This window comes from Triticum dicoccoides, chromosome 2A, assembly GCF_002162155.2.
Source record: "Triticum dicoccoides isolate Atlit2015 ecotype Zavitan chromosome 2A, WEW_v2.0, whole genome shotgun sequence".
Lineage (NCBI taxonomy): Eukaryota > Viridiplantae > Streptophyta > Magnoliopsida > Poales > Poaceae > Triticum > Triticum dicoccoides.
This window is the reverse complement of record NC_041382.1, coordinates 19,977,861-19,992,730: the sequence shown is the minus strand read 5'-3', so window position 1 is coordinate 19,992,730 and position 14,870 is coordinate 19,977,861. Positions and strand designations below refer to the sequence as shown.

General features: G+C 46.7%; 1 protein-coding gene and 1 long non-coding RNA gene across 2 annotated transcripts; both read right to left on the bottom strand.

Moving 5' to 3' along the window:
- Positions 1 to 3,347: 3,347 nt before the first annotated feature.
- LOC119358699 lies at positions 3,348 to 4,283 on the bottom strand. Its single transcript, XR_005172284.1, has 4 exons — positions 4,171 to 4,283; positions 3,894 to 4,074; positions 3,587 to 3,795; positions 3,348 to 3,488 (listed from the first exon to the last, which is right to left on the bottom strand). It is a non-coding gene; the product is annotated as an uncharacterized LOC119358699 (long non-coding RNA).
- Positions 4,284 to 11,656: 7,373 nt separating this feature from the next.
- On the bottom strand, positions 11,657 to 12,675 carry LOC119357452 (phospholipase D alpha 1-like). The gene is made up of 2 exons (XM_037624400.1): positions 12,550 to 12,675; positions 11,657 to 12,442 (listed from the first exon to the last, which is right to left on the bottom strand). The coding sequence occupies exons 1-2, from the start codon at positions 12,670 to 12,672 to the stop codon at positions 11,657 to 11,659; spliced, it is 909 nt and encodes a 302-aa protein (XP_037480297.1). The 5' UTR covers positions 12,673 to 12,675.
- Between the last annotated feature and the right edge of the window lie 2,195 nt (positions 12,676 to 14,870).

Below are 14,870 nucleotides of genomic sequence, written 5' to 3'. Positions count from 1 at the left end.
CAGTTGATGTTTGGACAAGATGGAGCAAGGAATGCCATACCAGACTTGAATGAGGAGATTCCGGTGACCCAGAATGCCCCTAGGACTCCAGAAAATTAGTTTAGTTGCTCAATTAGTTCATAGCTGAACTGCAAAAATGTCCCAGTTCATGTATGAACTGCAACCTTGCAACAAAACATGTTTTGTAATGCACTGGTAGTCATTTAGGCCATGGTGGACCTTCATTTTGCCTGTCATATATCTATCACGCATGGTGCACAATGATTATGTTGTTGATCTCCATATCTGTCATGCTATATTGAGCCAAGTTGTTCATTTGAAAAAAAAATGTTTTGTGTATGAGGCTGCAAATTATGATGAATTTCATTTAAAATAACTACAACTTTGTCTCTGCCTTTTGTATTTGCATTTCAAATTTTCAGTAAAAAGGTATGATACTGCTATTATCTATTTGCATTTGCAGTAAATATGCAAAAAAATTGAGAACAATTGAGAACAAATATGATACTACTATTATCTATTTGCACTTCAAATATTGCAGAAAAATTGTTCAAAAAAATTTGGGTGATACTGGGACTCGAACCCAGTATCTGGTACTTGTGACAGTGGGGGTCGTACCAGTAGGCTATGAGAGGATATCGAGCATATGCTGCCAATCTTCCAATTTGTATATACTACTAAACCTTACTAGTCGTCCGATCAGAAATCAACGGACACTGCATCGTCTGCCACCTCTGGCCAAACAGGGCGGCGCACGACACCGCCCATACGCCGGTGGGCCATCGCCGCTTCCCACCTTAGCCTCTTCCCGCCAACGCCGCTTCCCGCCTTCGCCGCTTTCCGCCAACGCCTCTTCCCGCCTTCGCCTCTTCCTGCCATCGCCGCTCGGCCTCTACAAAAGCCATGGTCACCATGGCCAAAGTCAAGCCACTTCCCTCCACTGACATGGTGCGCAAGCTCATCACCACCTGGGCAACAATCACCGGGACATGGGATCACGTTGCGCGTCCCCGTTCCTCTTCCACCCCTGCTCCGCCGCCCAATCCCTCTCCTACCACGCCCGAGCCCGAGCCATGGGAGCCATGGGAGCACGCTCCCCTCCAGCCCGAGCCATGGGAGCCATGGGAGCACACTCCCCTCCAACCCAAGCCATGGGAGCCATGGGAGCACGCTCCCCTCCAACCCGAGCAGCAGCCGCTCCCAGCCATGGTGCCCGCCGTTGATCAGCAGACTGCCCTGCTGAATTCGTACGACACAGTCCGCAGGGAACACGCCAGCCGTGACCCGCAAGCGGCCATCGACAGACGTGTCGTTGCCATCTCCAATGACACCGCGGTGAGGGAGGAATCCACTCGCATGTTCACCGCCGACGAGCGCCAAGCAGTCCTGGGGCTCCACGCAGATGTTCAGGCATCAGACGCATCTAGAGTGCGGCAGGCCGTCGCACACCACAGTGAGGCGCGCGACGCCATGGTCCGGAGGCAGGCTGCAGCCGCGGAGAAGGCACCAGCGCAAGTCAGCCATGGTCCGGAGCCAGGCTGCAGCCGCCCGGTCACGGGGTACATCGACCTATCGTCCGACGAGGATTAGAGGTTCAGAAAGTTCAGAGTTTCAGAACTCTGTTCTTGTTGCAGTGATGAGAGTTTCAGAAAGTTCTGAGTTCTCTAGTTTATCCCAAGTTAGTTTGTGTTATTGCCCAAGTTAGTTTGTGCTGTTATCTTCTAATGCTCAAGTCAGTTTGTGTTAATCAAGTCAACTTTGTTCTACTCAGTTTGTGTTAATCACTGTTGTACTCTGTACTGAACTTCTTCAGAGAAATTCAGTGTTAATCCAGTGAATTTCTTCAATGTTCTACTTATTTTGCATTTGAGAGTTTATTTGTCTGAATTTCTGTGTTGGATAACATAACTTGTCAAATTTGCAGATTAAGAAAGACAAATAACTGGGCATGAAAATTTTCAAACTTGACAAACTTGTTCATCATACAATCACACATACTTGAAATCCTCACACAAATCCCCTACTAACCAATGCAACTAGAGCATAAATCACTACACTTGCAAGAACAACAAGTACTAGAAACAAATCTAATTTTTCCCTACTTTTCCTCTGCTCATATAATTTATTCCTCTCTTTCTTCATCCTCTGAATGTCTTGTTCCTTGTCAAGCAAAGCATTTTCTAGCTTCTGGTTGTCATTTGCAAGCTTTCCAATTACCACCCTTGATCTGCCCTGCCATGCATCATCCATCCACCTCAAATACCCACAGGAGTTTAACCCCTGTACATTTCAAATTACAGAAACACATCCAGTCAAAATTGTCATACGGTGCAAAATTCAGTGAAACAAATAAAAAACTTATCTCATACCTCGTATGGACAACTCAGAAATCGTCGGCCTGCATCAAATCCTTCATTGCAAACCCTAATAACTAGCGTCAATTTGCACCCACATTCAGCCGCACCAAATCCTTCATTGGAAACCCTAATTCCGCGTGCCCCCTAAAATTCCAAAGTGAAATCAAAAACAAGAAATACAACAAGAAAATCGAGGAAAGAACATACCTTCATCGCTTTTTTGGAGCCAAAACTAAGCTCTGATGTGACTATCCACTCGCCATCCATGTCGCATCCGGTGCCAGAGCCGCCACCGCCGCCTTGGTTGACAGAGCCGCCGTCGGATTGGTCCAAGCCGCCGTTGACAGAGCCGCCGGCTTGGTTGAAGACGCTGTTCCCAACGCCTCTCCATGGCGCACGACCGCGTCGTCTCTCCATGGTGCACGACCGGGCCGGCCGCGTCGCTTTCGCAGCTAGGGATTTGAAGAAGGGGATTGGGATACAGAGAGAATGGCCACAGGTTAAATCTCGGTAAACTGAGGGGGGTAACTGCAAAGATACAAATGCATACACGGCCGACCCCATTGCGTGCGTGGCAGCCCATCTGTCCACTTTGCATGCGTTTTGTAGCTAAACGAATTCGTATCAGAGTTAATGTATGACTTTTATGGGGTTTTTTTGTTTGTGTATGGATCCGTTACTGCCGCGAAAGTTTATGTACCCCAGGTGTAATTAACTCAAAAACAAAAGACTCGACATGAATAGGACTCGGATTACTGGCTGGCAGGATGTGACCCTAACCATCTTATTGTTGGGACCAAGCAAATTAAACAAAAACGTTGGCTAAAATAGCCGGAATCAGCAGCAGTATTACTCGGTAGTGAGGACGTTCCGAGGAATCGAGTAAACACCGATCGAGTGCATCCTATAATGGCCGGGCGAGTTGTCGCCACTGCTGCCATGGAAAGCTACAATCATGCTGCCCTCTGGCACGCTGCTTTTGAAAGCAGTACCACCTCGCGTTCCACCAAAAGGTCCAAACTCTCTTTCATTTGTGACCAATTTTATTGACCGTAGAAAATAGTTCGGGGCACTGGAGTTATCAATTGAACCGGATACTTCCTTCAGAAACTCCGAAGGACCTAGTGTGAGCTGCAAACAATAGGGAGAAAATATTGTCAGTGAGTGATATATGCACCATGCACATGCATGCATGAGAACAAATTTGAATCTGAAAAAAATATACTCACTGTGTGCTCCGATCCATCTTGACTAAAACCCCAAAGGTTTTCCGTGCGAATCTGCCCAATTTGGGCAATGTAAGTAAATTTAATTCCGTCGAAGAGGTCGCTGGTGTGAACAGTCACACTTTTTAGACGCAAAGGTTTGTGGTTGATGTCATGAACGAAATTTCCTTGTGAACCCCATGCTTCATCTTCGTAACAGCAAGAGCACGGCTCTGCATGTTGCAAGTGAATTGCATGTGAAAATCATATACTAAACAGAAAAATAACATACTGTACATAAAAACAAAAGAGCGTTGAATATTCGCCTAACCGGCTTAGTACAATATCCAAGGATATCAAGCTCTAGTATTTCTCCACCAGGTATTTTCTCATGTACTCTTATCTTGATGACGCCACGTGCCATTGCAAATTCACCGGTCCCACCCACAATAGCCCACTCACCTTCTTTCTCAACGGATGCTCCAAGTACTTGAAGAGTGGAGTCCTTAAACCTGTGAAATTAGTTGCACCTCATAGCAATCATGCACCCGAAGTTTATAATAATGCATTAATTTAAAAATGAATTACAAAAGGGTGGAAATTGTTACATTGATAGAAGATATGGGGCACCTAGCCGTCGACCAAGGATCGTAGGTTGGTACCAACCCCCATCCTACCATCCCGCTCGGTTCGCTATGATGCACAGATTAAAGGACAATTTCTCGGGCTCTTGCAAGAAAGTGGTAATTGCTGCCATCAATAAAATGAGATATGTGCTTGTTGCTAACACATTAACAAAAGGCAGCGGCTAAAAGAATGGCCTAAATACGGAATACAGTGATCATCTGGGAAAAACAAAAATACGCGGTACACCATCAAATACAAGGTAATCTTCTACATACCTTTCAACCTCGAACAACATGGAGAACGAATTGTGCCAACTCTTAGAATGCATATGTAGGCCGTCTGCACGGGCAATCACATGTGCCTTAGGGCCGACCCCATCATATATTTCCCAACTGTTAACAAAAGTCGAGCCAAACCCATTAGTGCCGGCTATTAATTGTAACTGATTTGGGTTTGGCCCGGAATAGATGTGATGCAAGTACACGTGTTTGATTGTAAACTTCATGATTTCAGTGAGTGTACTGTTATCAACCAACTCGAAATTGGAGGGGAGATCCATGGCCATGTGGAGAGAGAGAGAGAGAGAGAGAGAGAGAGAGAGAGAGAGAGAGAGAGAGAGAGAGAGAGAGAGAGAGAGAGTTTGGGCTGTGTGAATAAAGAGGAAGCTGGTGAGGGGTATTTATAGCATCTAGGGAAGATGGGCACCCCTTTTTTCGCATTTCTCTTTAGCTAGGGCAGCTAACCCATGAGTAGATCGATCAAGCATCATTTGTATAGGAATGGTATGCTCTCGTGCATCACGACTTATCAGGTTTGCATGGGGGTGGCACAGTGACCTGTGACCATGTGCTACAGTGTTAGCTTAGTGTTAACATGACAGAATGAATTGACATTGCACACCTTGCATCTGTTGAGAATAATATTCAACCGCTAGCGCCAATAACCCATTTTGTGTATCTTTCCATGTTCTGAGCAGATGCGTTGTCAGCTTAATAACCCACTAGTTTTTGTTCGAGTTTCACATGTTATTTTACTTTCATCAGAAGAGGGAAAAACCGGAGGGAGACGTAGGTTGCCGAGCCACCTGGTCGAAGTTTCTAAGAAAATCAAATGACCCATTCAAGTTTGCGGAAATGCGCAGGGACACGCGAGTGCGAGGGCACTCACCTGCCAAGTCTTGCCGCCCGCTCGTTTTGCCTCGAGATTAGCATAGTAGTTCAATCATGCACGAGGGCACAGTAGAAAAAGAATCCCTCAAAAAGTTTTAAGTTTCAATGATGAAACTTACGATTTTTGCATCTAAAACTGCCAAGTTTCAACTAGTTTCAGAGATATAATTTGAAGTATTTTTCTCTCTCGATCATAGTCACAAAATAAATTGATTTTTATCGATTGCTCGTACTAAGTTCAACATTGAAACTTAGCATGTTTTTCTAAAAATTTGTAAAAGTGCATTCAAAATGGATCTTATTTGAAAACAATGGTCACAAGAAATACACATATGAAACATGACTTAATTTGGAATTTTCATTTAAAATATGTAAAACTTTTAAAATCAGAAGGAAAAAAAAGGGCACCAGGGACATGTGTGCCGCAAATCCTCTCCCCACAAGTTTGTACTGCGGAATTTTCCTTTTGTGAGGCCGCTGTTCCCATCGATAGCTAGGAGTCTATGGTGATTTCATTAATTTTGAAGCTCCACACAACTTTGATCCGATCTTCAGCATACGTTGTATGAGTGCGTGTGTGTGTGAACCCCTATGTTGTAGTCGGTATTGTCAGAAAATAAAAGATGTACAAAAGCGCTGTTGTGACTTGCGAGCTTGAGCTCACATATCGAGGCTTTATCAGACCACGCACCCATTCTTCTAACTACTGGGTTGCCACGACCACAACATAGACGCAAGTTCAAGTTCGAACTTGGGTGGTTGCTTCGGGATGGCTTCCATGACATGGTCAAGGAAGTGTGGGAGAAACCAGTTGCCGGGCCTACCCAATACACAGATGGAATAACAAAATGCGTGCATTACGTAAATTCCTTGGTGGTTGGGCCAGGCATACGGTGGGTATCCTCAAAAAGGAGAAGCTTCGTCCTTCATCTATCATTGATGAATTAGAAGCTTTGGCAGAGGTTAGACCTCTATCTGAGCATGAAATTGAGATCAAGAATCATTCAAATGCACAGATAGCAAACATGCTGCATGAAGAGGAACTCAAATGGTACCAATATTCTAACTCGCAATTTATCCTGAAAGGTGATTCAAATACTAGATATTTTCATGGAGTCGCCAATGGCAAACACCGGAAGAACATTATTCATTCCCTACAACAGGATAAGGGTGTGATTGAGGGGCATGAGCAACTTAAATCTTATATCACTAATTATTATAAAAATCTATTCGGAGCCCCAGAGGAAGGAAACTTCTCGATGGATGAGACCTGAACAGATGACATCCCTCAGGTCTCTGATGAGGAAAACAACCTTCTAACAGCCCCATACTCTGAGGAGGAAGTTAGAAAGGCAGTTTTTCTAATGGAGCATAACAAAGCCCCGGGTCCGGATGGTTTTCCTGCTGAGTTCTATCAAAAATTCTGGGAAGTCATCAAACCGGATCTCCTACTTTTGTTTACCGACCTACATGCTGGCCAACTAGAATTGTTCCGCTTAAACTTCGGTGAGATTATTTTATTACCTAAGGTTAATGAGGCTGAACGGATACAACAATATAGACCTATTTGCCTCCTTAATGTTAGTTTTAAAATATTCACAAAGGTTGCGACTACTAGGCTAAATTCGGTTGCTGAACATGTGGTTCGGCCTTCACAGACAGCTTTTATGCAAGACAGACACATCCTAGATGGAGTTGTTATCCTTCATGAAACAGTCCATGAATTACACCGGAAAAAGTTAAATGGGGTGGTACTCAAAATAGACTTTGAAAAGGCTTATGACAAAGTCAAGTGGCCTTTTCTTCAACAGACTCTCAGAATGAAAGGATTTTCTGAAGAGTGGCGCGCTATGATCCATAGCTTCGTTTCTGGAGGTAGTGTTTCCATTAAGGTCAATGATGACGTTGGACACTATTTCCAAACGAAGAAGGGATTGCGACAAGGTGACTCGGTATCGCCCATGCTATTCAATATAGTGGCGGATATGCTAGCGGTCATGATTGAGCGTGCCAAGGTTGATGGCCAAATTGATGGGGTAGTAAATCATCTAGTTGATGGTGGTCTCTCTATACTTCAGTATGCCGATGATACGATTCTCTTCATGGATCATGACCTCGAGAAAGCGAGAAATCTGAAACTAATTTTATCAGCATTCGAGCAACTCTCGGGTCTAAAGATCAATTTTCATAAAAGTGAATTGTTTTGCTTTGGCGAGGCTTAAGACGAGGCCCACCTGTACGCTGAACTGTTCGGATGCAGGTTGGGTCAGTTTCTGATCACATATTTGGGGATACCGATACATTATCGGAGACTCACAAATGCTGAATGGAAACACGTCGAGGAGAGACTGCAAAAAAGACTTAGCAGTTGGAAAGGTAAACTGCTGTCTCTGGGTGGAAGATTGGTACTCATAAATTCAGTACTTAGTAATATGGTACTATATATGATTTCCTTCTTCCAGTTACCGAAAGGAGTTTTACATAGATTGGATTATTTTCGATCAAGATTCTTTTGGTAAGGAGATAGCGAGAGTAAGAAATATCGACTGGCTAAATGGAGTGTGGTTTACCGTCCCAAAGACCAAGGCGGGTTGGGCATTCATGACCTTGAGGTTAAGAATAGGGCCCTCCTCGGCAAATGGTTGTTTAAATTACTAACGGAAGATGGTGTATGGCAAACCCTCCTAAGGAGGAAATATGTGGGTTCCAAGGCGATATCCCAAGTATATTGGAAGCCTGCGGATTCCCACTTTTGGGCAGGTCTAATGGCTACGAAGAAATATTTCTTCTGCTATGGATCCTTCTCGATTAAGGATGGCTCGGAAATTAGATTCTGGGAGGACAAGTGGCTAGGAAATGCCACACTCCGGGAACAATATCCGGCTCTATACAACATTGTACGCCACAAAGGTGATACTATTGCCACGGTAATGGAATCATTTCCGCCAAATGTGACATTCAGAAGAGACTTAATTGGACCCAGACTCCAATCATGGAATATCCTGCTCCAACGGTTGTCCACGGTGCAATTGTCACATGGGTCTGATGTATTCCGATGGAACCTCCATGGGAATGGACAATTCTCAGTGGATTCTATGTATAGAGCGTTAATTCAGTCCGATGTGCCAGTTGTTAATAATAAGAAGATCTGGAAGATGAAGATACCTCTTAAGAATAAAATCTTTGCATGGTATCTTCGTCGCGGAGTCATTCTTACTAAAGATAACCTTATTAAGAGGAATTGGCATGGAAGCCCGCAATGTGTATTTTGTCACCATGAGGAGACAATAAAACATTTATTCTTTCAATGCAAATTGGCACGTTCTATATGGTCAGTCATCCAAATAGCTTCTGGCTTGTATCCTCCCTATAGTGTTGCTAATGTATTTGACAACTGGTTACATGGGATTGATCACAGGTTTAGAACTCTTCTCAGGGTGGGAGCGCTTGCCGTTATTTGGTCGCTTTGGCTATGTAGAAATGATAAGGTTTTTAACGATAAAAGTACTTTTCTGTTGCAGGTTATCTACAGATGTACCGGGACTCTTCCTTTATGGTCCTCTCTACAACGCGTGGAGAATCGAGGCCTGTTTATGGAGGTGTGTACACGACTGGAGGCTACGGCGAGGGATACTTTTACCCAACATGGGTGGCAGCATGATCTAAGGATTGCCCCCCCCTCCATATTAGGCGTTATACGGACTCTACATGTTTCGTTGTAATTCGCCTTTCTATTTTTATTTTGTGTGAGAGGATCTTATTTGGCCGTGTGCATCTTAGTTATGCAGAGACCGGGTGTAATGCTTAAATCTTTTAAGTAATAAAGGGCCCCTTTTCGAAAAAAATGAGTTCGGACGAATAGTATTTTTTTTTACGTAGCAAAGAAACTTTAAAATAAATTGATTTTTTTTACCGAAAAGCATTGATGTTTTTCTACACACCTGCAATTTTTCACGACGGAATCATATCCGTCCAGGCATGGACAAAATGGCAGATGGTAGATGGCTGAAGATTCCCTAAAAAAAAGATGGCTGAAAGATGTAGACGCGTTCAGTTCGACAGATTGCACATAGTTGGAATATTAATTGTATTCCGTCTAGCGCCAACAGTTTGAAAATAATGGATAAGCTCACTAGAGATTAGATATAATTGCACATGGCGTCACTAACTGGCCGGTGATAAGATGCTTCGTGCTGGCGAGGAAAACAAAATACGAGCGCATCTTCACGTTCAGATGCTCATATCATCATATGCTTTAATCATACTTGTATTTATTCATAGATATGCTAATGATGTCACCCAAGGGGGAACATGCTACGCAACAACAAAATTATGCTTACAAGATCACTCGCCGGAACACAATGAAGATGACGGGTAACAATAATCTCACTGACAAACGGCGTAGCGCAAACAATGCAGTTTGTCGGTGAAGCATGATGATTCCTGCAACTAGGTTGTACCTCCCAACCGTGATAATTTCTCGACCCACCAATCAAAGGTCAAAGTAGATGACCTCTTCGAGGTGCCACATGTTCCAGGAAGAAGGGCTCCGGGAAAACTAGAGTGAGAGAAGCCTAGTGAACGTTCCCATGTAATTAGTAGTCTAATTCTATTAGACCAATTAGACCGAAAGAACCCGTCTAATTAGGAGTATAATCTTTTAGACCAATTAGACTGGGAAGATAAGAGCATAGCTGCGTGGGAGGGTTCTTCCTTCGATTTGATGTGGTCTAAGGTGAGCCCTTCCAGACATTTATATAGGTGGAGGGGGCCAAGGGGCAGCCGACCAAGGGTGCGATATGGACTGTCGTGCTGAAATCGTCCGCAATCGTCGTCTGTGTAGCTGTTCTCAATCCTCCTCCTAGTCTGGCCAATCTAGGCAACAAACTGATCGGGCGGTAATCCCGATAATCCTAGACGTACGGGGGTTTTACGAGTCTGTTACGGACCCCCTCTCGCTAATTCGCTCGCCCCCCCTGATTTCAGGGGGTGGGGGCCCGGCTGCTAATCCTAAGCTAATCAGTTTGCTCCACATCAGCCTGTACAATAAACCTTGTAAAACAAGCCTGTAGCTCTAGCATTACTCTGGTAATCCTTACTTCCTCTGCATCCGGGCGCTTGGGAATGAGGACAATGGTGGCTTCGTCAAAGCTAGCAAGGTTGCGGGCATCCAACCACTCGAAGGCTTTGATAGGGAGCATGGTATCAGATTTGATAATGTCCCAGCATTTTTGGAAGAAAAGTGTTGAGAAGCCGTCAAGCCCTGGAGCTTTTCTAAGGTTCAGATCCATTACAACAGCCTTGACCTCACTTTCATCATTTTTATGGTACCCTATACTGCTAGGAGAAGGGGAGCAGTATATATCTAATCTCACCGTTGATTTCTTGAGGGTAGTTTAGACCCTAAGTTTTCACATTAAAACTCCGCCTCCCCCACACACCGCGGCCCCAAGCAGCCACGGTTCACCCCAATCCCAATGCGCCGTTTCCACACACCCAGCCGGCTGTTCAACTCCCCTCGGTCCCTCTTGCCGCTGCCGCTGCCGCTGCCACTGTGTTAGTTGGCTCCATCCAATCGCCATGCTCATCTAGTAAACCTTGCAGGCTCGCACATCGGTGACCTTGCGGCAGGCCTCGAACATCCGCTGCCTTCTTATGGATTAGAAGTTCAGTTATCCATGATTGGGTATATCCGTATATGTTGTATGATTTCATCGTAGAAACTGAGTGGCCTTAAAAATTTCTTGCAAGTGCTACTGCTAACTGCCGCTCCTTGGAAATAACCGAGCATCACTGCGATTGCCAACAGACTGAATTAATATATACTTTACAACTTAAAACCTGAATTTGTGTTGGACATGGACAACTATACGAAGGTGAATACCAATTACTAAACTATCGGTGAGCACCTGTCGCCTACGTATTGCTGCCTGGGAGCTGTGGCGGGGGATGATGTATTTCTGTATGGCATGGCCTTCTTTAATTTCGACGGCGGCGAGCTCGTCAGCAGCGTCCGGTGTTTTTGCCACCGCCGTCATGAGTCAGGCCGCGATGAGCAGTCTAAGCCAGCGCCTCACATACGGCCTGGCGACGAAGAGCAGGACGGGTAGGGGACGTCAGGTGAGACCTGCTCCAAGCCACCGAGCACGCGCTGATCGAGGAAGAGACGGGACATGGGCATGCGGAGATTCATGCGGGCGACAACAAAACAGATGAGAAAGAGAACGAGTGGGTCACATCAATCCATCTGACGAGCTGAAAATATCTTCTCAAATTGCCCTCAAATCTTGTATACTGCTCACGTTAAACAAGCAGTGCACGCTGTACTGCTAACCCGATCCAAGCAGTATACATCTCTTTGAGGCGTTGGATCATCAGGAGAACGGCCAATATTCATTCCAGGGTACCATAAAAGAGCTCTCTTCTTGAGCAGCTGGCCGAGTGTCAGTGACGGCCTCCTCGGGTCACGCACCAGCGCCACGTCGGTGTCCACGCACCAGCCGGCGATGTACACAAGCCTCCGAGCGTTGGTGATGGCGTCGAACACGTCCTCCCAGCACCTGCTGCCCGAGGCCGGGGCGACGGCGTGTGCGTCCTGGTACAGCGTTACTCTGCAGCCACGGTGCTGGCCGAAGAAAGTATGCGGCACTCCAGGGTAAGGCACGTCGCCGCCGATGCCCATGCCCCACCTCGCCGCGGGGTCGGCAGACACGTCCTTGAACCGGAGCTGGACGTGTATCCTGTCCAACCCTTCCAGTGGCCTCCTCTTCTCGTCGCAGACGGGAATCCACCGGTCCACCTGCTGGCCGCCGACGATGTCCTCCACGGGCAGGTACGCGTGGCCCACCAGCGCGTCGTCGTCGTCGGTGGTCCTTGCTCCTCCGCCGTCCCTCACGACGGCGAACACGGCGTCGCTGGCGTCGTGCGCGCAGTAGATGTGGAGCGGCTCCTCCTTCCACCGCGGATGGTTGGTGGCATCAACCGCGCGCGTCCGCCCGACGCACGCCGCGTCCAGGCCAATAGTCGCATAGAGGCGCTTGCCGCCGGCGTCCTCCTGGCCCATGTCAGGTGACATCTCGAAGCTCTGCGAGCATGAACGAATTCATTTGGAATGAGTTGCAGGAGCATCCTATCTATCAGGATTATTTTGTATAGCGCGGGAATGATCAAGGGAGGGTTGTCAAATCAAACCTGGCATTTGCGGATCAAGGGCAGCTTCTTGATCAGGGACAAAACCTTTCTCCTCATCATACTCTGGCTCTGGCACAATACAAAATCCATACTTTTATTTTTCCTTTTCATTTCATTTTGCATGGTTGTAAGTTACAGCGAATACCAGTAAATAGAGATTATTTTTTGAATGATCGATTAAGTTTAAGTTGTACACCCGTGCAAAAAAAGAAGCTTTAAGTTGCACACAACTTTTAAATTTTTTTTTCGGCTAGGCTCCCCAGGTCGCTCCCGCGGGCGGCCCGGGAGCGAACCCTAGCCGCCGCCAGCGCAGGCCCCTCCGGCCCTTCCTTCCCTCGCCGCCGCCGACGGTCGTTGCCGGGCGAAGCCCGCGCGGCTCGGCGGCGGCGGGGCCCTTCCCTCATCCAGCTCGAGCAGGGGCGGCGCGGGCCGTTCGTTCGGGCGGGGACTCGGCGCGGCGCTCGCGCGGGTGCGCGCACCGGCGAGGGTCGCCGTGTTCGGGATGGCGTGGCGAGGGCGCGCAAGGCGCGGCGCGGGCGCGTTCGGTCTTCGGCGGCGTAGATCGGACGCTGGGTCGGGAATCGCATTGGCGGCGCCCGATCCAGATCTGAAGGCTTCCCTCTTCTTCAACCAGGGCTGCCTCCGATGGTTCTGCTTTCGGCGGCCTTTGTCGTCGGAGTTGTACCGGTTTGGCGGCTGGAGGTGGGAGGTGGCTCCGAAGAAATCCGAGGCCAGCAGTGCTGGTCACGACGGCGGCGACGCCCGAGGGCGTCGTATCCTTCTTGGAGGCGCCGTCCAGATTGCCTCCTTCCCCTCTTCCTTGCACCCAGCTCGTATGCCGGGCGAAAGCCCAAATCCATGCCGGATTGAGCGACAGCGGCGCTCCGGGCGTCGTCACCTTCTTGGGGGTGTCGTTCTTGGTGAGCTTGGGGTGGATGTGATGCTTTGGTTGCTAGGCGGCGGATTGGTCTTCAGCAGCCCTGCCGGTCTCGGCGGAGCGGTGCTTCATCCTACTCATGGATGGCGGCGTATCTCGGCGGCGTGGCGCAGTGGAGATTCGGCGTCCGATGTGTGGCGATGGACTCGCGCAGGAGGACGAAGCTGTCTGGTGTCGTGGTGACGTCGATAGCTGAGTGGCCAGACAAGGTAGAAGCCTCAATTTGATCTGAAGATGGACATGTGGAAGATGGCGGCGACGACACACGAGTGCGTCTAACCGGATTATGCCCCAGACCCGGTATGTGGCTCGGCTGGGGCTTCCGAATGTGTTTCGGTTCCGGCTTTTGATGTTAGGCTTAGGTGAGTGGTCTGGGTAGTGGCCCAGGTAGCACCCCTTCACCATTTTAGATAGGAGTAGCGGCATATGTTGCCAAGATGGTGGATTCAGGCACATTGTTGTAATACTTTGTAAGGTCCTTGTGAATAATCAATAAAGTGGCCGTATGCATCTCCCAGATGCAGAGGCCGGGGGTCATCCTCCTTTTCTAAAAAAAAACACAACTTTTAAACAGTTCACCTACGTATTCTCTCTATATATTTTTTTTCTCTTTTCATCGACGTATAGAAAATGCATATACATATATCTTATAAGTTTTTGCAAAACATGTTTCAAAACTAACATGGCGAAAATATTTAAACTGAGGCTGCTAATACACAATATTTACATACCGTAAATTAATCATAAATTAGTGTGTTTTGTGTATGAAAACTGTTTCAAATGTATATTTAGATAGTTTTGGTGTTAATTTGTTCAATAAATAAAGCATGAGATTTGCGTTTTAGTTGGTGTTCCCCAAATTTCTTGAAAGCAAGACTACATGCACCTGCCATGTCATCTAGAGTCATCATCTAGTCGCTCGTATAGTAAGGTACGCTATTAGACTAGTGAATTTTCAACCTTCTCTCTTTCTCTTTCTTTATATTTATTATATTTTTTTAGAAGCACGTATATAGTCACACTCTTGCATAAGAACCCACTCTTTCAAATTTCTCATGTCTCTCTTCTCCACATATATAAAAACGCCATGTAAGCTGGCTATGAGCCCCTTTGATACTTGCCCTAATCACATTGGGGTAAGCATCATGACATGGAATCAGCGAAATTGCTTTGCGTACGACTAACTTCATCAGATTTGCATACGTCATGGTGATCCTACATCTGTTCCTAACGTAATGACTTGATCCAAGGGTGACTGACTAATGTCGTACAACATCGGATGAAAAGTTGTCGTACGTGTAGCACTGCTCTGGAATTAGTTGATTATGTCTTCACTACTTGCTCACATGAAAAAGAGAGGAGAGTGTCAAAGATCTGGAGTCAA

Coding starts and splice junctions, on each gene's coding strand:
- LOC119357452 (XM_037624400.1), bottom strand. CDS start 12,672: ATGCAAAATGAAATGAAAAGGAAAAATAAAAGTATGGATTTTGTATTG. Junction 12,443..12,549: donor CCTTGATCCGCAAATGCCAG/GTTTGATTTGAC, acceptor TCATGCTCGCAG/AGCTTCGAGATGTCACCTGA.